This window comes from Bacillus rossius, chromosome 1 (genome assembly GCF_032445375.1).
Source record: "Bacillus rossius redtenbacheri isolate Brsri chromosome 1, Brsri_v3, whole genome shotgun sequence".
Taxonomy (NCBI): Eukaryota; Metazoa; Arthropoda; class Insecta; order Phasmatodea; family Bacillidae; genus Bacillus; species Bacillus rossius.
In genome coordinates, this window is record NC_086330.1 from 293,327,999 (window position 1) to 293,352,855 (window position 24,857).

At 41.4% G+C, this 24,857-nt stretch overlaps 1 protein-coding gene across 3 annotated transcripts in view; it reads right to left on the minus strand.

The window, feature by feature from the left end:
• Window positions 1-427: 427 nt before the first annotated feature.
• The window catches only part of LOC134527753 (uncharacterized), a 200,937-nt gene continuing 176,507 nt past the window's right edge, over window positions 428-24,857 (minus strand). For 2 of the 3 annotated variants that reach the window (XM_063360681.1, XM_063360680.1), the window contains exons 4-5: window positions 23,364-23,679; window positions 2,666-14,047 (exon numbers count right to left, since the gene is read on the minus strand). In XM_063360681.1, the coding sequence (XP_063216751.1) occupies window positions 13,781-14,047; window positions 23,364-23,679 (583 nt within the window). In that variant the 3' untranslated portion in view covers window positions 2,666-13,780. Of the gene's footprint in view, window positions 14,048-23,363; window positions 23,680-24,857 lie in introns of all 3 variants that reach the window. The other variant, XM_063360682.1, reaches the window with a different exon arrangement.

Sequence of the window (24,857 nt, forward strand, 5' to 3'; positions counted from 1 at the left end):
GCGGAACACAAACAATACGGCGCCACGGAATAACAAGTAAAACCCCCCGGGGACCTCTGTAGAGTGTTGTATTGTGTACGACTCGCTCCTCTGAATAAAAGGTACGACACCGCCACCTCAACTCCACGTCTCTTATTTAAAATCATCTCACGCAACACCGCCGCCGGCCCTAGTGGGCCACGCAGGGGCACATACATCCACGACCCCAAATTCACGACTAGAAACGAGCTAGTCTGGCGCCCACCCGGACAACACAGATCAAGAACCGCCTTTTCCCACTAGGAGCCACACCGGGACTCGAGCCCGAGACCCCGGACGACGGCAGGGTAACACCCAAGATCAATGCTGCTTTTGAGTTTGATGTGTCAACAGTGCAACAACATCTCTTTTACACGTGTAGCCATATCAATAATGTCTATTATTACACTTTCAGTCCATGGAAATATGGAAAATACTCAATATGGATCCTCTTCTTGCAGTCATTGCATTGGTACTTCGTATTGGAGATACAATGAGCACATCTTCCGTGTGATGCCGAAATCAAGTAATGCCCATCTGACTTTCGTTGAGAAGGCGGTATACGAGGCTTTGGCCCAACTCTAGGCCCCTCCTTTCAAGGAGAAATTCGCAGGAGGGCCATTGTAATCTGAACAACAAATTTTTTTGATTAGGTAAATGTTAAGTAAAATAAAAAATAGAAAAAAAATAGAAAAAACTAAACGTACCTGTCGCCGAAAGAAAGATGGTCGAGATGTAAACACGATTGTTTGGAGTGAAGCTCTTTGTGAACAATCCACGCAGCAACAACAGACATGTTGAGCGCGTTGGGGCACAAGTTCCACCACCACTTTTTTTGAATGCAATTTTGGCCGGTAAGATCCCAACAATATATCCATAACATCAACTCCACCCATGTCATAGTTATATTGCCTCAGGAGATGAGGTTGATCAATTGCAACTCTTGTTCTTTTGTTCATGAACTCAAAAAACAGGTCAATAGGCTCAAGGGATATCAATTTAGGAAATTTATCACCGAGTTTCGCTTGATTTTCAGAAGGAAGTACATAACTGAAGCTTTTAGTTTTTTGTCAGTTTGGTTTTTCCGGGATATGTTTACCTTTCACTCCAGGTTTTGGATTAGCTTTTCTTTTACAATTTCTTTTAGGAGCAGGCAACTCTTTACTAGTTGAAGGAAATGATTCTTGCTGCGTTTCATTGGACACAGATGCACATGATTTTATAAATAAAATTACCTGTCCACAAACGTCAGTCGGCTCCACTTCTCCCAAATTGTTGTCATCAATGTCTTCATTATCCGTCAATCGTTCATTTTCTTCTGGAGATAACTGACAAGTCGTATTCTTCATCGGAATTGTCAGTGATGTCAGAATCATTCAAAGAATTCAAGTAGTCAAGTGCGTCATTCACTGTACGAAACACTGTTTCACTCGCCATAAAAGCCCTCACATGCACAGAGGTAACCTAAAAATACTGCAATGACAGCAAATGATTTTATAACACAACTCTTAGACAGTTGAAAGAAAACTAAGTAAGAGCAGACCGAGTTCCACTGCAGGTAGTAACTCGCATGAAAGTTATGTGATGACGTGTACAGTTTGTGGCTGCGAGGCGCAAGTAGAAGCATGCGCAGTAGGCGTGCGGTGACGCATATAAGTAAAGTGGTCCGCAATAACCAGAACCTGCCAATGTTCCACTTCTGGAACATCTAAACGTCTGGAACACCAGTGAGATAAGTAAAAGTTATAATTGAATACTCGTACGTGGAATCATTTCTTTTACACTTCCTAAGGCACCCTAAGCTTTCTAAATAGATAATTTATTTTTATTATAGCAAAATAAAAATAAAAACAATAAAGAGTGCGCACCGCATCTGATTTTGCCATTTTGAGAAATTGCTTACCTTTATGAAATGCATCATATGTCACTAAATAAAATCTGTAAATTGAAAATGGACTTTGTTTAACTAGGAAAAAATTATGTCATGAAATATTTTAATTTTGTTGTATAAAAAAATATTCTCAAAATCATGTTCCATAAGTGGAACAATGGCAGGTAAAAGGTTAACAATAAAGCAGAGCAACATATGTTTTAGTAATTATTAATTAATGACTATAAGAAATGATCTCTCAAACATGTTTGAATAATTTGCTAACCTAAATACATAAAATATCCATGAAAAATCTATTAAAATAATATACGTGAATATAACGCTGTCCGTCCGTCTGTCTGTCCGTCTGCCACCAGGCTGTATCTCATGAACCGTGATAGTTAGACACAAATACTAAAAACATAGTAAAATAAATATTTAAGGAGGCTCCCATGCAACCAACGTGATTTTTTTGTTCGTTTTTGCTTGATATTGAAAACGGCAACAGGTAGACGCTTGAAATATTCACAGAATATTTAGTTATATATTCACTTTAAAATAAATGATTAAATTAAAATAAAACAAATTTTTAAGGGGGCTCCCATACAACAAACGTGAAAACAGAATAAAATTTCACAAATGATGTATTTCTGTTGCCGCTATAACAAGAAATTCTAAAACAGAATAAAATAAATATTTAAGAGGGGCTCCCAATCCCATACAACAGACATGATTTTTTTTGCCGTTTTTATAGATAATGGTACGGAACCCTTCGCGCGCGAGTTCGACTCGCACTTTGTCGGGTTTTTTATGCCACATCACATAATTACTGCGATTCAAATGCTGTTCGTGAAATTCTTTGTTCACAGTTTTTGATGCGCCCTAAAAACCCAAAGCTCCAAAGCTAATAAACGGATCAACATCAAATGAACGATCGAATCATATAAAAACCCTTAAAGACTCTTTTATTTAGTAAAGGCATGAACCAGGTAATAAAGAAAAAAAACTTAATGACAAATGAAAAATCTCGTAGATAGAACTATAAAATTTATCCTACAGTTAATTGAACCACATACATTTCTCGGCTTATTTTTAGTATAATCAGTATTTTGGCAGTGAATATTATTTAGTTAAAATATACCGCTTGATTAGTTATTAAAGAGACGCGTTTGCTTCCTTATTAACTTAAATACGGATGTGTAATGGTATATAAGTTTCAGTTCGTAAATAAACTAAATTCTGCTATAATTACTGTTAAAGTATTAAGTTGTTTATTTACTGGAAAAATAACGTTACATAATCACTTAAATAAAATATATTACCTAAATAATAGTCACTACTTATAAAACAATCAAGCTTACCAGGTGAGAATCAGATTCTGTTTTACGTTTCTTCCGCGTCACGAAATTATCCATGTTGATGTTTGCCAAGAAAGCAGAAGACTGGCGCACACGAGAGCAAAACCACTTTAAAAACAGACTACCTGAAACCTATAATACTGTCGTTTCAGAGGACAAGGTAGTGTGGGTATCAATGGGGAGGAAATGCTAACGGAACCCTACCCTAGCTTCGTCCTTTGGAATGAACGGTTTCTAGGAAATAAGGGTTTCAAAGTTCTCACTGGAAAACTCCATACCATGGCTTTCGCAGAAGGGGTAGGGGAAAATAACTACGGAACTCAAAGGTAGGAATATAAAGCATGTCAAAGTGTCTGACGTCGTTGTAAATAATAATCTGATATATATGCTGTGTACACCATTAACTTTAAAATCACGAAGTGGGCCCCCCCCAAGGAAGGGGCCCATTAATTCCAGGGGGGGCCCGGGCCCCCCTGGCCCCCCCGGGATCTACGCCCATGCTCAGAATTATTGCTTGCGATTGGCTGGCTACTCTTATGTCATCAGCGATGTCGCCCGGCGCGGCAAGGCAGTCTTGTCGCTTGTGCTCACGTCGCGAGCTATCGCTCGCCGCGAGCGATGTTAACTCTGATTGGTTGGTATCGAATGATGTCACATCGCTACGCGTCGCATCGTGCCGCGCCGCGCTATTGTGAAGAGGTCTTTAAGAGTACCTGGTTTGATAAACTCCTTAATACCTTTTGCGGACCCAGGCCAGATTTGATACGCAGTGTTCACCGAGTGTATTTAATAATATATAAATAGCCTGGCTTCAGGTAACGGAGTAGCCCACAAGCGATGAACAGTCTCGGGTTTGACTGGTGTTTTACAAGTAAAAATTACCATATAGATAATGCGCACATATTTAGACCTTCTGTCTGTCGTTTCCTACATGAGTAATTTAACTAAGTAAATTGTAAAATGTTTACACGTTAAATTTGATGTAAAGCATTTATTAGTGATTTATGGATGTGGCGCGCGATTTCGCTGTCCCTTCCCTCATGAAATTTAATAACTAAACACTTCACTAAGCCTTGATTAAAAAATCGAATGACAAATTATTATGTTAAGATTAAAGTTTAAATTACTAGTCAAGTTAGAGACTGTCAGTGTTTGCTTTGATCTGCTCCGTAACTATGTTTAAGATGAGTTTAAAATTAAAATAATGTGAACAAGTATAACTATAAATTAAGATAGGCCCCCAGGCCTTAAGGAAAAACACTGCCGATCACAGAATAGGGTGCTCTTAACGACCTAACATGCTTGTATGATGCACTATCCCTTGTGGACACTAAAGGGGTTAACGCACATTGCATGGGCAAATGAAATGAAAGAATAATTAACACACCTGGCCACTTACCACAACACTGATTACCCTTCTTCCGTGTCGGTACAGTTGCGTCTTTGACTCGGGAGAGGGCTAGAGGTGCATTCTGACAGCGGGGTGGGGACCGGGCTTTTCTGCTGCAAAAGGTGTGACGTCAGTATAATGATGAACATAAAAAGAAAATTTGTTTCTGGTTGATGGTGAAATGTACTTAATATCAGCAGAATGAAATGGATAGTCTAAAATTTAAAAAAAATTAAAAATTGGCTGGTGCTTGTCATGGTAAAATGTTTCATTGGTGTAAAAACAATTGTTAGCCTTGAATAGTTACTGAACCATTTATTGAGAACTTTTAATGAAAACTGAAATTATTTTCCTATGAATGACATTATTTAGCTAGTTACAAAAAATTTTTACAAGTAACACTAGAAGGCTAAAATACCTTCTTATTTTTTAGTTTATAGGAACCAAATATTCAAAAGTTGACAGAATCAAAACTCATAAGTTGATAACAAACATAATATAACAGTTAAAACATTGGTCAAAACACGGACTCTAAGAACATCATTGCTAAACACTATTGTACCACAGCAATAACAATTTTTAAGTTAACTCTTTTTAACAATTGAATAATAAGGTAACAATGGTTTAAAAAAAAACACCTATTTTGAAATTCCGTAAACTAAACATACAATTTCAAAGGAGATAAAAGCACCACATACTTTTGCAAAAAAAAGTAGAATTTTTAAAAGAGGTTTAGATAAATTAATGATATTTACAATCTACTATTTAGTAAGAATCTTCAATCTTTGGACTTAACAAATAGAGTTGAGGTTTTAAAAAATGTAATTTTAAAAAGGCATAAACTGTAGGGAGAAAATGGCAAGATTAAAAAGTACTTAATTTAGAAAAACTTACTTCTGATCCGTAACACTAACTTGATAACAAGCAAAATAAGCTAAGTACGTACAAAGCAAAAACTTTATAACGAATGTCAACTAAAACATATTTTTGGTGTAGAATGGCTCTCATTCTTGGGAATACAGGGGATTGGAGGTACGTAGTAGAGAAGACATTTTAGATATATAGTATATTAGTAAAAAAAAATTACCGGTACTTTGCTAATTTCTGGAAGTAGTTTCAAATTGACAACTTTAAGTACTTTACAGTATATAGAATTGTTAAAAACAAATTTTAACACATCCGTTTAATATTTTAAGCAGAGCTGACAACACTTAAGCGTCACTTAGGCCGAAATTACAATAGCCTGTCGCCTCCGTCCCTCAGTCATGTGACCTTTAGCCAATCGGAGGGTTCGAAAAATTTCATTTGTCGGCCCATCAAAAGTTTGGGAAACTCATATTTTTGATGGACGGACAGATGGATTATATCTGTGGATTTAGCTGCGGCAGTCAATTGTTACTAGAATACAGGACTGGTGTTTGTATAAGGTTGTTCACATATTTTGTACAATAACATTGCGGTTCTCAGAACTCATGTCCAAACAATTCAATTGAGACTCTGAATTTTTTCGAGATTATGCTAATACAATAGGTACGTACAAAAACATTACATAATTGTAAACAACATAGAAATTAAGTCTCTGAGAGAAAAACACTGATTGTTGGTAGGTAGCACTTTCTTGGGAAAATATTTTAACGGGCGGATGAAGTCATGTTGTAAATTGCTTGGCTAGCTGCGAGCCTTTGACGGATTAAATGAGACAGACGGACGGAGGTAAAGGGCTATTGTAATTCCACTTTTATTAACGAATTGCATTTCACCAAATATTACTCGAGTTTAAGATAGATACCCATAGCTGAATTTAAACGCCTAATTTTAGTTGTTTATTTTTTTTTAACCATAATTTAGCAGAGTGCAAAATGGCCGCACAATTATGCCAGCTGATATTTTACAACAAATCAAGACACATAAATAACCTCAAATTTTTAAGTAAGAAAAATAGTGTAATATGATTGAGATGATAACATTCAAATGCATGTTTTTAACTAAATAAATAATGTGCTAAACGAAAGTGAACTTCTACTCGTGTTTCCATTAAAACTAATCTTGCAAAAATAGTTTTATGATGAAATATTTTCACATACAATTTTAGCAATTGTTATCAAATAAATAAGTAAATATTTTAGTTCAGATTTATAATTTTAATCTTCCATTATGATAAAAGTTATATTTAACCATTAACACTGTTTGATGTGGCTAACTGAATTTCCTTTTCATTATTTGAAACATACAAGTACTAAGTAGGTACTATATTTACTTCTTGCATTTACTAAAATTTTGTTTAACTCTTGCTCAGGGGCACAACAACTAAATTTCCAAAGGAGGGGCAATATACCTTTTTACAAAGAATCATCGTTCCCCCCTATTGAAGCGGGGGGTCTGGGGGTCCTCCCCCGGGAAAATTTGCATTTCAAGGTGGAAAATGGTGCTATTTAAGCAGTTTTACTATCTAAAAATTGATTACACAGCACTTTCTTTGCCCCCGTTTGCCCCCACTTCAAGGTTTCAGAGGGGGGGGAAAAATACCCTTGCCCCCCCCCCCCCCCTGTTGTTGCGCCCCTGCTCTTGCTATATGATGATATTTTTGATAAGTAAATTAAGTATGGGGCTAATTTCTCATTTATTTATCAGTAATACAATGATACTTTCTATTTATTCCACAAAAATTAATATAAAATGCTTAGACATTTTTTGAGTGACATATCCTGTTAACCTCTAACATATTTCATTACTATGCATAAAAGCTACATATCTGATATGTACTTCAAAAATTGTTTGTAAAATTTAAGATTTGCTAAAGAATAAAAATAAAGCTAACTGCAATTGTTATAACAAAATAGAAGGATCTTCCCTTTTTTGATTTTGGAAAAATTATATAGGTAATACATCAATTTAGGTACTACTACCTAAATGTATTTTGGTAAAACTCCTGATTTCACTCTTTAAAAATTGTGTATGTGTATTTATATAAGTTTCTATGAACATAAATAATCGCAAATAATAGGTATAAAAAAAGGTTAAGAAAAAATATTTCTTTCTTTCTGTACAATCGTAACTTGGTTATGACTCCCAAATAAACGAACAAACAAACAAACAAAAAAACAATTGCCACTGGCTTGTAATTGTGTATAACAAACTTTAATAATGAAAACCTTTAACAAACCTTAAAATTTTGTGATAATTTTAAGTGAAGCTTAGTTACCTAAAGTTTAACCAAAGATTGGTCCTAAGTGTAGATAATCTGCTTTATTAATGGTGACAGATAGAAACCGAAAGACACCATATTGGTTTCAAAATATTTTTAAGCATTAACAGTTTTAATTATATTTAAAATTTGCCTATATTAAGGTAGAGAAAACACATTAAGAGATATCCAAAGACCAGCATAATATGTCTATCTACATTATAATTACAGCTTTAGACATCACCAAAACTGAATTAAATATTAAATGTCAATAACTTTACAGGTGAAACTATTTGTAACAGCCAGTCACCATCAATATTTAGTCGATCCACTTACTACTATGCTTTATTGGAGCAAACTGTTGAAAATTAAACAATAGAAATATTTTCCCCTTGTAAATGTTGAAGAAACATTTCTTAAAAATTTTACGAATGCAAGAAAATGACTTCCTCTACCACCAGCTCCTTCCTCTTCACTCTCACAACTCCAAATCCAATCTATAGTGTCTCCATTGGCATTTAATTATCAAATCAGCAAGAACAAAGTATAGGTACTCATTAAAAGTAATTTCACATATTATCTTATCTGTGTTTATCTCACTGCCCATATAGGTACTATGTTTCTTTATTTGTAAAAATTATGTAACTTTAGAAGACCTGTGTTTGTACAAGTAGTTTCAATGTATTACATAAAATGTCTAATAATTTTACTATGGCAAGAAGTTCATCTCTACAAATTTGTGAATGGTTACACAAATCAGTTACCTACCTATTAATAACATAGTTTTTCTCTTACACACATAATGCAAACTACAAATTTTAAAATATGTATTTCATAAAGTATTTTACACATACTATATAAATTTAATTGAAATACACTTGTTAAAACAACATATACATATAAAGATAAACAGCTAGAACATTATTTGCTAAGAAAAGTGTTTTTTTGAAAGTTGAAAAGATGAACATAACAATATTCAGCAAAAGGTATCTCTCTTAAGTACATAGCAAATTTTATTTGTGAGAAACTAGGGCAAATCTTTAGCCCTGATTCACTATAAAACTTCATTAAAGAACTTTTGATGATTATGGTATCATTGTATCAAGTAGATAGTGGAGCCATATTACTTAATAAACTTTTATGGTTTGGGTTTCTATCAGCATAAATAATGTTAATGTCAGTTCTGATGCTTAGCTTTAATTTTTTTATAAATATTAATTTTAACCCTTTCACTCCTGGTGTCCACTGTAATGGACACAAACTTTGAACGAAGTTTTATTTCAAACTAAGCGGCATTTTGCTCCACACAAGTATTGGAACGCACCCTTATTCAACCCAGCGCACTACCTGACGTGTGGTGCTATCTTGTGACGAAGGTTGGAACTGCCTGGCCACTCTATCTCTTGCATGTCGTCATGGCGCGCAATAGACAAGGTATCATCATTTTGTCCTTACATTTTTAATATTATTTTTAAGTGGTTTTAAATGTTTTATCATTTGTGATTGCATTGCTAAGATAGAATGAAGTTGTAAAAATATGTATACCACTGTTAATCTAAAGGTTTTATCATAATATGACTTCAAATTGTTTGTCCATTAGAATGGACATATCGTTTGAAGAGTTGCAAATCGCCTTCAAGCCTTTTAAATACTTTTGTCCACTGGAATGGAAATTTATTTGATATACATGCAAATAAATATTATAAAACTTTACATATATGTATGAATAATGTATAATTAATAATTACACCTGTCTACAAAATAAATTCTAGTATAAATTTCATTTTAGAAACAGGAATAATTTGTTTTACTACATTTTGAAGAGTTAACTTTATGTTTACTTGTTTTTCAGAACGTTTCAATCTGTCGGATCCTAAAGACGTGGCACGTATTTTCGATTTATTGGAGAATGCCTACAACACTCTTGAAGAAGATATTCCTCAGAGAGATTTTACATCTCCTACAAACAACTTACCAAAACAAAGGATATAGGGTGGAGGCGAAGACCTTTCGACCCACCAAGTATTGAGTGGAATGATTCCGAGGTGTGTGATAGTGGAATATCAGAATTGACCCCTGTTCAGTACTTTAGTAGATACATTTCAGATTAAGACATTTCGACTATTTCATCCATGACCAACATCTTTGCTCTCCAACAAGGGACTTCTTTTATTCCAACAAATGACTTGGAGATACGAGCTTTTATAGGGTTGCACGCAGTCATGAGTTGTCTGAAGTATCCCAGGATAAGCATGTACTGGGAAAAATCACTACAAGTAAACATTTTTCCAGATACTATGACAGTAGATCGGTTTTACAAACTACGTTCACATATTCACATTGTAAACAATTTGCAACGACCAAACGATAATACTTACAAATTCTATAAAGTCAGGCTGATTTATGATGCAGTACGTTGTCGTTGCCTAGAGTTGAATGTGGAACAAAATGTTTGTGTAGATGAGCAAATGATTCCATTTCGAGGAACACTCCAGACAAAACAGTTCATGCGAGGAAAGCCAAATCCTTGGGGGATAAAAAACTTTGTTCTTTGTGTGAAAAGTGGCTTATGTTATGGTTTTCTTCTTTATCAGGGTAGTAGCACTGAAATCGACCCAAATGTGCTGAAAACATTTGGTTTTTGTGCAGCAATAGTGATACACTTGTCAATAAGACTGACAAAAGAGCATCACATTCTCTTCTGTGATAACTATTTTCATACCTACAACTTAGTTGAACAACTCAGGCAGCAGAAGTTACACATTGCTGGAACTGTTCGTGTCGCTAGGTTTGGTAAGCCTCAATTTTTGAGTGACAAAGAGTCAGCCAAGACAGGGCGTGGATTTTGAGAAGAGCTTGTGAGTCGAGATGGAGAAGCAGTTCTCGTGAAATGGACTGATAACCGCAGTGTACACTTGGCATCCAACTTCATCGGCACTGGTGAATGTGATGAAGTCAAGAGATGGGACAAAACTAAAAAATCTCATGTAAATGTGAAACGTCCACAATTTGTCAAAATGTACAATGAAAGCATGGGTGGGGTTGACAAATACGATATGTTAGTTTCACTCTACAGAATTTACTTGAAGAGTAGAAAGTAGACCCTACGTATGTTTTCCATGCAATAGACATGGCTATCGTGAATTCATGGCTCGAGTACAAGCAGGACAACAAACACATAAATGACAAGAAATTACTTGATCTTTTACATTTCAAGTTGAGGTTAGGCGAGTCACTGGTGAAAATGTACAGACCTACTTCAGGTTCTGCAAAAAACCGAGGGCGCCCGAGGCAAAGTGATAGTCCAACAGTAAAGTGCAAATCTCTTGAAAAGCGACCACTGGAAGAAGTTCAAAAATAATTGACAGATCATATGCCAGAGTATGATGATGCCAAAGAAGCAACACGTTGTAAAGAAAAGAAATGTCTTGGAAAAACACATGTTTATTGTGATAAATGTAAAGTTCATTTGTGTTTCGTGTAAGGAAGAAACTGCTTCAAGAATTTTCATATAAACTTGACTTCAAATTTACAGAAAAAATCTTCAAGTCAGAGTGTAATTTTCTTGAAAGATATATTCAGTGTGCATATCATCTGCTACTGACAATTATTCTTTGGCTAAAGAATTTTTTGTGATAAGTGTAAATTTATTTGTGCCAAATATGTGTTTGAAGAAATTTCCACAGACGTTTTCCATGGATCGTGTATCTAATGACTGAAAAAAAAATTTTGTTGTACAATTATCTTTATTTTTATACATTACAAGGGTAATAAATGTAATTGTAATAAGTGTACAGTTTTGTATGCTCTGTAAAAGACGGGACATGTTTCAAATCAGCGTTCACGGTCTGAAGCATAAAAACCTTTGTAAATGGAATTATTATAAACATGTAATTTCCTCAATTTGAGGATCAATATCACTTATAAATGTCTTAAACAGTGTTTATGCTAATATATGACTTGAATTTTCTGTGTCTGTAACAAATTTGGTGTATGTTTACTGATTTTATTGTAATTTTTTTACTTGCAGCATTAAAAATAATTTCACTCTAAATTGTCACGGTTGACTCTATATGTCCACTACAATGGACGTAATCAAATTGTATAAAAAAATTAAATATTCGTTTTTATGAAACTATTTCTAGGGTAAATAAGTCATTTTAAAAAAGAATTTCATAGCCAATAATTTTTTTACCCAATAAAAAAAATTTTAGAGTGAAAGGGTTAAAACAAAAGGAACTCCATTTAGGCCTACTTACAATTTAGTGATACGGATACAAACGTCAAAACTTATACAGCAAACATTGTTCCAGGTACATTATTTGATAAACATTACTTAAATTTTGTAATGTTTCTCCAAGATTACAGAAATGTGTTTGACACTTTGGTGCTGTGTGGAAACTAACTGTAATATCTTTTCGTGTCAACTGTTGGAACATAATTTCATGCTGAGGAACTTGGTCTAATTCTAAAAATAGCTTAGTTCTTGCATGAATGCTTATACTGTTATGTACGTAAATACAACTAAATCCATCACATCACATTTTCACTACAATTATTTTTACTGATGTAACACAAGTATATTTTTGTCCATGCGAAACATCTAATAGTGTAATTTACAATAATCATACACAAATAAACTACTATTCATTACGTACAATTTCATTAAGAAGAAAAGCAACCATAACACTACTTAACATAGTAATCCAGCATAATTTACTGTAGTATTATAAACCCCACTTGACTAGCTACATATACCTTAGATAGCACTAATATTGCAGGAGTTATCACAGTTTTGCAGAAAAAAGTTTGATTGCATAACATGGAGCATTAGGCACTTTCTTAAGTCGACATGCACACAATTTTATGGATTTAACGAACCCGCAAAAACCACCATATGTGTGTGTTTTGTGTGTGTATGTTTTGTAGGTAAATTCGTAGAAGCTTTTTCTCAAAGCAGCAAATATTTTATTTTCAATAATTAGCCGAAGTAATAGCTACACTATGAAGTAAAGATAGTTGTAAAAACTTTCTTTCATGTGACATGGTTGCTACTTAATGCCATGATCAAGTTCTTCACTACCAATGGGTTTTCCCAAACAAGGAGCAAGGAGCTGTAATTATAAAACGAAAGAGGTTAAATTCAAAATAATGCCCCCTACCCCCATTTTCCCCCCTATTTACCTAATTTTGTACCTACTCGAATCGCCCCTGCACCCCATCTCATGACTTTGAGGTTATAAACAATATTTGTAAATCACATTTGTAAAGACACAGAAAATGTAAATGCATAGCTGTCTTGCAAACACTCAAATCATCCACATATAACAGTCCGCCGCCTGCTGCCCGATTAATGACTCCGTAACCCAAGATCCTTGATATATTTTGGCCGAAGTTGTTACTTAAATGAATCTAAATACGAGGTATTTGTATATGAAAATGATTTCTGTCAAATTAAGTCACTTTAGTTAAAATTATTTAACAAAGTGAACCATATATACATAAGTTCTAAAGCCAGATGTTTGTTTGATTACTTGAAAGGAACTCACTGGAAATAATTCTTTGGTGGGCAATATAGGGGACATGCCCGCTTGGTTGTTAAAGGTTTGTGCCCTTTATACTGCCTACTAAAGAATTATACAAAAAAAATCTCTTCATAAGTGAGTGTGGTTAAACACGGAGGTTAGCAACACATCATCAAGACATTGGTGTTAAACTTAATTAAACTGTTTTACCATCCAGATTTTGACTCCAATATTAACAAGGCAAATATTGCACACACCCAAATTTTAAATTCTTAGCTCCATATTAAAAAGTGGCAATAACACACATGCATGTCTCGTGGACATCATACAAGCTGGTGCCCAAGGTAGCAGGCAGGAGTGGCTGTAGCGTACTGGATGGCAGAACTCGCCCCACTATCACAGAGGTGTCGACAGGGAAAGGGAGTGTTTTGCCCCCTACCGCTTGCTGCGGCCCTTCATAGCGAACCGCCGCCAGAAGCTAGTCTTCTTGCCGGCGTCCGGCTCGCGGTAGTCCTCCTCCTCATCTTCGTCGTCCTCATAGCCCGCCAGCCGGTGTGTCGATGACTCGCGCGTCGGCGACCCGTGTCCCGAGTCGTCGTCGTCGTGGTGCGCCAACTTGCCGCCAGGGGTGCCGCCGCTGTTGTTGGCGCCACGCAGCATGTCTAGGAAGTTGGACTCGGCGGGAGCCTTCTTGCCCGCCTTCTGCGCACACGACACATACATCATGCGTGGTTCGTGTTTCAGGGAAAACAAAAGAACAGAACTTTCTAAACAACTCATAACCAGCTTATTACTGCCCATAGGTAAATGCTGGTAAAACAATAGCGCCACAGATGCAATGCGCAGGACGCGATGCTACAGCTAAATATTGCATATTTGTGGACATACAGGTTTTTTTTAACCAAGTGATAAACAGAGTCTAACTAACAACTAGATATTGACGTCGTACCTCTGTGCCTCTGGGTTAAAGCCCGGATCACAGCCCTGTCCGCAGCGCACCATGGCTTTGGGAATGACGTCACTTTCACTCTGTGCGCGCGAGAGCAGTGCCCCGGCGTCCTGGTCTCCAGTCCGGTGCGAGCCACCTTCGAGGCTATGCGTGGTTGCGAGACACTCCATAAACTCGCCGCTATTATCGCTTTAGTTCTGTTCTATAGTGTGTTATAATCTCTTTTATCGTTTTTTCTACCTTGTGCGTGAGTGTTGTTTTGTATCTGGCGTGTCCACGGGCCAAAACACGTGGACTAACACAACTAGCCTGCACCGCACCTTTCTCCAGCGCGGGAGACGTCCCTCAGCAGCTACACGGGCCGGACGGTCCACCCCTGCTACCTGCTGGAGGCTGCTTTACGCGAGAGAGCTGGCGCGGGGCAATACAAGAAAACGGCCGAGAGATGTCCGTCACATCTCCACGCATCTTACGCAGACAGCTGCGCGACATTTGGTGCCCATACGTGTGGCAAAATTCAAGTCCACAGGAGAGCGTGTGCAGTGCGGGAAAAGAGTGTACAGTGAGTGATCAGACATAGTGAAAATCCACCTGAGACAATGGATGGATTCACTTATCCACCTAGACAGTACTTCTGATCTCATCAACGCGAGGATGCAACCATTCCTTTCCCACGTTTCCAACACCTATCAGTTTCACGGTTCAGCTGATAACGCATCGCCGTCTCCCGTCCCGCAACCGGATTATATTTCCCGTCGAATCACCTCCCCTCCCCCTTCAACGAGACAACGCACTGCGGTACCCCCTCCTTGTCCTCCCTTTCGCAGTTCTGCCATCGGTGATCTTCGTGGCGCGCCGGCGGTGTTCGGGCGGGCGCGGTGATAGCCTGGGCAGGCAGGCTGCGCAGACGGAGCAGCCATGTAGGTCCCGTGTTTGTAAACAATGCTGCCGCACGAGTTGATAGTTACGTGCGCGACGTGTCAGCTACCGAAAGGCATGGACCTTGTGACAGGAGAGTGGCAGTGTCGGAACACATGCACATGCGCGCCACTGAGGCGCAGTGAGGTTGACGCCGTCCCCGCTACCTCCGATTATATAGACGTGATTTTGTTAGGTTCGTGTTCTCAGGGGAGGTTCGGCCTTGTGGCTAGAGGTAGGGGTCAACGCAGTAGGGCCCCCCGAGCTGTTGAGGCCACTCGGGATGCCTGAATAATAACACAAAACCTCTTCAGATAGTTGGTGAATTTAATACAGCACAGCCCAATACATGGTGCTGCCCGTTCTGGCCGTAACGGTTTGCCCGACGCGACTAGTCACACGCGCAGCTCACTTCCTCAGTGGCGGCTCACGATTCTTATGCGCGTGAGGGGCAGACTCGTATACGTGACGCGAAAGTTACAAAAGACACTCTGACATGGCACACGATATTTTGAAGCACAATACACTACACTAATACCTAGCTCTGGATAAACTGGGCTAGCAACACGTAGGCCCGTGTCTCCGGCGACTCTACGTGGTGACTAGGTGTGTCCCAGGGACTGAATCGTTATTAAGTTTGGTGGCGCACTGCCGTACGACGGTGATACATAAGCCCTGACATGACGAATTACACTTAGGCGAACAACTATTCCGCTAACACATTACACTTGATAAACTGGGCTAGCAACACGTAGGCCCGTGTCTCCGGCGACTCTATGTGGTGTCTAGGTGTGTCCCAGGGACTGAATCGTTATTAAGTTGGATGGCACGTGTCGCCTGCTGGCTGCCCCGTGCGGGCCAAAACTAAGTAGCCTGTAGGCTAGGTTGGGCGTGAAGCGCCGACGTAAAAACACATACTCTCCCCACAGTACTTACGTATGACGTAAAACACTCATCTCGGAGCACTGATTGAATTAAGTTAAGTACCTCATGGTAAATTTAGGCCGACCGCGGAACTGTACAAAAGGTTGAAAAGAAATTACACTATGGAAAACTACATGTCGGTGAATGCAAAGGTTGAAGGTTCCGCGTTGCGCGCAGGCTGCCGGCCTGGTTGAGCTCTCGAAGGACACTGGCGGTGTCGCCGCGCACGACCACCCTCCCCCGCCAGCCCTCCCGCGGAAACGTGTGAATTTCGCGGGAAACTGAACCGGCCAGGTTCGGGACAAATCGCACATTGAAACATGATTTTGCAAAGACTTAATTATTAATTAATAAAAAATAATGTTTAATAAAATCCTGTGGAAAAACATAATTATAACAATTTGTTGTAGTGCGGCGGAAGGATATGCCACACCCGGCCGGATCCTTGCGCCGGTGTAGCACTCGTTGTATGGCGTTCGCCTCGTCGCACGAACTGCACTTTGCTGCGCGCACGGGCGCGTTCGGTGCACACGCTTTTGCGAGACGTTGATGAGGCATAGCGGTCTATGCGACAGAGGAGCATTGGCGGTCGGCGTCAAGGTGAAGACAGAAACTGCTGAGGGTGTGTTATTGTGGGACAGGGATACATCATCAGAGCAGATGCATAGGGTAGCCTCGATCACAGCGAGTGCCATATACCGGGAAAAAGGGGATGTGACGAGTGTAGAAGCTGCTCGGGCAACCGCGTCGGGTTGATGTTACCGAACCAGAATCCAACGTCGCCGAATCTAATTGACTGGGACATGCCTACGAACTAGGCAGCGCCGCCAGTCGTGTACGCTTGGCGGGTTTTCCACAGGGGCCAGGCGTATAGTGCTGCCGGAGTTTAGCGGGCACGTGCACGAAGACCCACGGGAGTTTGTGCGTTGGTGTGAGAGGCGTATGTTACAGTGCAGTGTGCCAGTAGAGGAGTGGACACAATGCACGAGCGAACAGTTGCGTGGTCGAGCTCGTGAGTGGTGGACTCTATGGGGGCGATATGAAATACAATGGCGGGAGTTCGCCACACGTCCCACGCAGCAATTTGATGACAGCCAGGCAGTCTTGAGCTGCAAGACCCGTTTCTACGGCGAGGCGCAGAGGGACACGGAATCGGTGGAGAGATTCCTGGCGGGCAAGTTGCAGCTTTATCGTCGCATAGCCCCAGGGGAAGCGCCGGAGCAAGCGTTGCCGGACGTGATCGCATTAGTGCGGGAAAAATTACAACCCTTCCTCAGGCCGTATTGCAACAGGTCTGTTGAAGAATATGTGCAACAGGCCGTAGCCACGGAGGGCAACATGCAGCGCCTTCTGGGGCGACGGACAATTACAACCACTCCCAGACGAGAGCCCAGACACGAGTACAGAGTGCCTGCTCTCCCAGAGGGAGACACGCAGCCCGAACATCCGCGGCAGATGGTAGCATGGGCAATCGAAGGCCCACCGAGTGGAAGACGACAGAGCACTGCACCAGAGTGGCGGAACGCGGGGAATAGGCGGGATAGAGGCCGACCACCCCAGTGTCGCCTTAGATGCCCGCAGGACACGTTCCATTGGCATCAGGACTGCCCAAGACGACAATAACAACAACAAACGGCGGGAAACGGGCAGCAGGGGGTGTAGGACCAACAGTTCTGCCCCCCACACCACCTAACCCCCTTCCCGAAGCCACGGACGAGACACGCATAACACTGGGACAGCTCACCACCCCAGACGACCGGCTGATGCGGGTACCCATTACTCTGAACGGGAGACTGACAGCCGCTCTCGTAGATACAGATGCGAGCCACATGTTTGTGGCCCAACACTTTGTACTGCCAGCAGATGTCACACCGAGATGCAGTGCGCTGCGCCTGGCCACGAGCACCGGAGTCGGGACAGCCATCGGGGACGCCATCATAACGGTGAGTGTGAGGGAGCTGGTTACACAGACGGCAGCAGTTGTAGTAGAGGGACTCAGGGAGGACCTAGTGCTTGGACAGCCTTGATTGGTGGAGCATGACACAGTGATAGCGCCGGCCTCTGGGCTAGTGAATGTCGGCAAACATGAGCGCCTGGCAGTGTATGCACTAAGTAGAGCACCACATCCCCCGAGAGAGCCCACGAAGTTAGAAGATGTGGACAATGATGTGCCCCCAGAGTATCAGGATGCATTCAGACGGCTAATACGGGAAAGGCAGAGCGTCTTCGCCACTGCCGACCCACTCAGGCGCACAACGGTGACAGGACACCGAATCCCCACTATGCACGACCAACCAGTGTATGAGGCCCCCAGGGGATATGGTTTCCGCAAGCAACGGGTGATACGTAAGCAAGTGCACAAAATGTTGCGAGATGGTGTCATTGAACCCTCCAACAGCAGATAGAACTCACGTATCGTCCTAGCTGTCAGTTCTCCACCACTGCAGATCAGTGTGGACGAGGCCTTGGCAGGCCTGGGCAATGCACGAGTGTTCACGACCCTTGACTTACGTTCGGGCTATTGGCAGGTGCCAATACACCCAGGTGACAGAGAAAAGACTGCATTCATGGTGCCCAATGGTAGACATTTTCAGTTCTGCACCATGCCCTTCGGGCTCAAGTGCGCGCCGGCCACATTTCAAGCTATGATGGCCCACGTACTGGAAGGGTACATTGGCCAGATAGTGACAGCCTACCTCGACGACGTGATCGTGTACTCAAAGACCTGAGAGGATCATGTGTGGCACCTGTCCCTGGTCCTGGAGCAGCTCGAGATGCACCACCTGACCTGTGCAACACAGAAGTGTCACATTGGACGGAGAGAGTTGGAGTTCTTGGGGCATGTGGTGGATGCTGAGGGTAATCGTCCGCACCCGATGCACCTGGTGAAAATTGCAGAAGCTGAACCCCCTAGAACCCGCAAGCAGTTGCATAAGCTCTTGGGCCTCGCCAACTGGCTGCGGAACTATATCCCGCTGTTCTCCATGTTCACTGCCCCCCTGATAGATCTGTTGTCACCGCGACAGCGCTACCACTGGACACCGGCTGCACAGAAGGCGCTGGACAGCTTGAAGTCGGCTTTTCTCCAATAAACCCCGAGAGGACGCTGTATATTCAGACGGATGCGAGCACCGAGGGGGTGGGCGCGGTGCTACACCGAGACGAAAATGGGGACAGGTGCGTAATCGACTACGCCAGTGCCAAGTTCGGCCGTGCTGAACGGAACTACCACAGCAATGAGCAGGAATGCCTGGCAGTGGTATGGGTACTGAGGAAGTACTGTGCCCACCTCGAGGGTAGGCAATTTGTATTGCGCATGGACAACCAATGCCTCACGTGGTTGCGGACCCTCCAGGGGCAGAAAAACATACTTGTGAGGTGGGTGTTTTTCTACAGTCGTTCGACTTCGTTGTGGAGCACGTCCCAGGAGTAGAAAACGAGCTGCCAGACGCCCTGTCACGGGACCCTGATGAGGGATTGTGCCTGGAGGACGGGGTATCTTGGGACGAGATACTGCCACCTGGCGGTGAGACGGATCACCACCACCTAAGGGACTCAACCTGCCACCTGCTTGCACTAGGTGTGGACGACGACCCGCCTCCTTCGGACCTGGTCGAGCTGAAACGTCGGGTGCACGACGCCCAATGCACCTCTCAGGACGCTGAGCGCAGACACGCGAAGCAAACACCGGAAACATGTGAGACCTGGATTTCGAGGAACGGTGTGCTCTACACACGAGGAACGAAACCCGACCGTGAGGACTTGTGAGACATGTCAGGAGCGGAAAGCATGGCGGAGCGACGGGACGGAGCAACAACAGCCTCGCATTCCCACTACCCCTTTCCAGTCCATCGCGCTGGACGTCATGAGGCCATATCCCCGCACAGCCTGGGGCAAGAGATTACTGGTGGTAGTAACCGATCTCTTCACCCGTTGGGTAGAAGCTTACCCCACCAGCAACGTTCGGGCCAACACCATTGGGACGATATTGCAAACGGAATTATTCCTGTGTTGGGGCTACCCGAGAGACCATCTAACAGACAACGCCAGCCAATTCGTCGGGAGGCAGTGGCGGGAGATGTGCAACTTGTGGCGCATCGAACACCGGACCACACCTGCCTACCACCCCCGAGCCAACCCGACGGCGAGAGGCGAAACCAAGAGTTGAAAGTCCAGATGCGCATAAGGCTGGGTAGCGACCATACTAAGTGGGACGACCATCTTGCAGAGGCTCTGTTTTCATCCGTCGCAGAGCCACAACAGCCACAGGAATGACCCCGGCAGAAATGGTCCAAGGCCACAATTTTCCCTTGCCAGGAGAATGGACAGCTTACAGCGTAGCCGATGGAGAAGAAGACCATGTTGCAAATACACTTATAATACCAAAATGGATACGAAATTTACCGTAGAATTCTTAAAAATAAAGCCAACTGTGATAAATATTGGCAAATTGTGTTTTCAAAAAATTTCTGGACGCAAACCACATATAGTTTCCGCACCCGCCGCTAGAATTCACTTCCGGAGCAGCTATGTCGCCAATCGAATTATTTTATTAGCAGACTGAAATTTAAAACTATATAATGAAAGGGCTCCGATAAAAGCGAGAAATACATGAAAAATACTGAATCCCGGCTATGGGCCTGATTTCCGACAAGGAACCTCATTAAATTACTGCCCATCTAGTTAAAATTCATAAAACAGTTAATGCTTTAAAGTTTACCTTTGGCTGTGTGAACTTTGGTTCACGCTATCCGCCACAGATAGCAGCACTGTGGTTACATTTTCCGTTCCATACGACTTTAGTTCCATTCAATAAATTACTCTTATGAAATGCTGAGTACCGAGATAAGATATTAAACATCAAAAACACTATTTAGAAAGTCTGTCACACTACGAAATTTGCCTTGCTGATATCACAGATTTGTTGAACACGAAAAGTTAAATTATATTTCATTTGCATTAAATATATTAAACTCCCATAGAAGTAAATGCAAAGACTGCATGCTAGTTCGATCCCTAATGCACAGTGACAGAGGTGTTGATGCGCTACTAGATCTTGCATGCCCGACCAGGTGGCCTAGCCAGTATCATTAAATTGTCTCAGATTTGGTAGGTTCTCAGAAGTAGTAGCAGCGGTACCTATTCGCAACTGTTACTTACAAAGTATTACATAGCGTGTATTTACGGAACACTGTCGACAGAGCAACAGTGGCACTAAGGGCCGTATTCCAAGACACAAAAATAAAGGTTTAGGTGTTGAATATGTAATACCTGTACCCTAACCATATTCCAAGTGCACGATAGGACACGGCCAGTCCCTTATTTTTAGGGCACTGATTTTTGGTGTCCTATCTGTTGCCGATATGTTGCATAACTGTATATATTTTTTTTTCCTTTTTAATGAACTTTAACGTAACTTTTACGATTACAATTTCCCCCCCTAATATCTTAAAAAAATAGCAAACATAAATAAAGCCAAAAATTGATTGTTTATTCTTGTACAACCAAAATTAAATATTTTATTTTACATTATAATTCCCTAGTTTTAAAAAAAAAGCTAAAATTACGATGGATTCCACGAAGTACAACTGTTTATAGCCTCACACAAGTCCTCGTTTATTAAAACGGCTGCCGATCTGATACCTTACAGAGGTTCAGTTAGGACATGTTTTGGAACATGACCCGAGATTTAGGGTACGGCAGTTGCCCAACAAGGCAGTGCATATTCGCTACCTTACTAAAACATCTTGGAATACCGCCCTAAGAAACCTTCCAGCATTAAAAAAAATCGGATACAGAATAAGAAAATTATATCAACTGAGCTACATAAGGTTACAGACAGATTAGTTTAGAAGGATTATTGTAACCCTTAGTGGACTACAATAATGTATTTCCTTCCCATTACAGCCCGACATGCCTCATACACAGAAGCGGCAGTAATTGTGTTTCCAAGTACGTACTCTAAATTTAATGCAGAGGTAATGCAGAGGGGTAATAATCGGCGTTTAATGTATTCAACAATATTCATATATATTTATGACTTTTTTCCATTAAAACACGTATTTATGACTTGTTTTTAACGAAATTTACTTAAGATCAAAGTTTTAAAACAATTTAATAAAAACAAAAAATATAAAATATTCAGTAGCTATACTTTTCCTTGAACAGTATCATTACTCAAATTTCTATGTTTTCAAAGTCAATCCATTTATAAGATTTTAGTGTGGCATTGAGGCATTTTGCACGCCTCCGTTCGCTTTAGTTTTTTAAATATATTTGTTATACTTAAAATAATAATAATAATGTTGTTAATCTAGAAAAGTTTCTCTTGAGCATCGGTTCTAAAGAAAAACGCCCTGTAAGGCGCCGCAGCCTAACGAACGCTAGCGCTTCTCTGTTTTTGTTTCAACTCGCGATCACCGCACGGCGTGCTGGTCAACTGATGTCACGGGGTTGACGTGTACGAGCCAGCTGCGGCAGCCTCCGACGACACTCGTGTAGTAGCTCTTGAGCAAGCCACTCCCGCGTGCTGTGGGAAGACTGGTGTTTGGACTTCAAGTACGGGGAGCCTGGTTAACGGCACGAATAGAAGCCATGCCGGGTCTGCTCTACAACACAGCGTTCTGACAAGTAAGTGTTGGCCTACCCTGATTCTCAACCAAGCACCGGGTTGAGTGTTATTGGACTAGCGGCGCGGTGAAATACTGTTCGATTTTTCACGAAGTTTCGTGTAAATCAAACTCATTAGAATAAAATATAAACAGCATAAATATAAACTCGAAGAGTGATTTTTCTATTTCTAAAAGCACGTCAGTTGTGGCAGTAATAGTTCTGCGTGCTTGTTGACTTCAAACCTTAAGCTACGTCATCCTTTTGGAGTATGGTGCGACGGCTGTGGGTGCTGAGACCTGCCTCGCTGAGCTTAGCCCAATTTGACTACTTACGCTCGTTGAAACTGGACAAACAAACCTAGTGCGCGGCAACTTTCTTAATATCAAAGAGGTTAAGTTGGTCCGGGATACCAAAATTAGGATTTATTTAAATATAGCTTTCTTACATTTTATTCCCATCTGTTGTAAAATTTTTGTTTGGTAACAAATTAGTGGTTTAAGTATTCTTTGTATTAGTATTATTCCGTTCCATCCTCGAAATTACTCCTACCAAATGCCGTGTATCCAGAGCTAAGATGTCACACATCAGAAATATGTGTGCAGTTTGTAGACTCACGGTGTGCGGCGCACCGAAGCTGAGACTCTGGATGTTGATCTCGGCCTTGAGCTGCTCGGGCGAGATGTCCTCGACGCGGAACTCACTGGGGTCTTCGACAAACGCCTGCTGCAAGTCGCGCATGATCTTCTTGCGGATGGTCTTCTTCATGGATAGGTGGCGCTCCAGGTGCTTGACGTCGCGCTCCGTGAGCGTGCGGGCGTTGTCTCGCCTACTGCTGCGCTGCTTCTTCTTCTTCCCTGGCGAACAGCTCCTGGGCAGCTCGTCCTCGCTGGCCGAGCCCACCGACACAGCGCTGTCGTTGCCCGCTCCGCTCCTGCGCACATAGAACTGACTGTATAGCAATGGATTAGGAGGAGAGAGAGAAGCACAAAGACGCCATCTTGCTTTCAACGTTCTGTGTCGCTTAACGAAAGGGAAAAACGTACCTTATCATAATAGATTGTTATTCAATATATCCAGAAATATATGAAATGCCTAACATTTCATCTTCCACAATAATATCAAGATGTAAAGCTGCTTTCTCTCGACAAGGAATCCCCAAAGAACTGAGATCGGATAATGGATTGCAGTATAGCTCTCAAGAATTCAGGGATTTTGCTAAGTTGTATGGCTTTACACATATAACAAGTAGCCCTAAACATGCACAGAGCAATGGACAAGTGGAGTCTGCAGTCAAGATTGTTAAAAACATAATCAATCGATCAGAAGACCCATACTTAGGATTGCTGTCTTATCGAAATGCACCACTGTCAGGGCTCGAATACAGCCCAGCTCAACTCCTGATGGGTAGATCGCTTAGAGACACCTTGCCAGTGTCACAAAAGTACTTCCAACCATTTACGGTGGATAGGCAGGAGTTTGCTACCATGCATCAAAAAGTGAAAGTCTGTCAAAAGACCAATTTTGACAGACACCATCGAGTATGTATGCGTCCTCCGATGCAAATACACGATAAGGTTTGGATAACAGATTTGCGACGTTATGGAGTGATAGTATCAGAAGAAGATACCTCAAGATCCTACCTTATCTGTTTAAGTGGGAGGGTGATCCGAAGAAATAAACATTATTTAAAAGTTGTTGGGAAGGCAGGCCAAGAGGAGAAAAAAGATATAACATGGCAGAAAATGAGTCATAACAAAATAATGGGTCAAGTTTTTACCTATCCAACTCCACAGAAGATGTTCAGATATTTGGGCAGGAGAATACCATCAGCGGGCATGCCAGAGTATCCAGAGACAAGAAGAGGAACGGTGTGCAGAGCAGGAAGAGGACAAGATGCCAAACCAGGACAACGAACGGTGTGCAGAACAGGAAGAACACAGCACAGATGGGGATGAATAAGGTAGTATAGCAGGGCAAGAAGAAGACGAGGAAGAAGAGTGGAAGGGTTGGCCAAACACAGAGATGCAAGCATGTAAACCAAGGAAGACAACAGTGAGGACCAAATGTGGTAGGGAAGTGAAAAGGATAGAGAGACTTAATTTGTGAAGG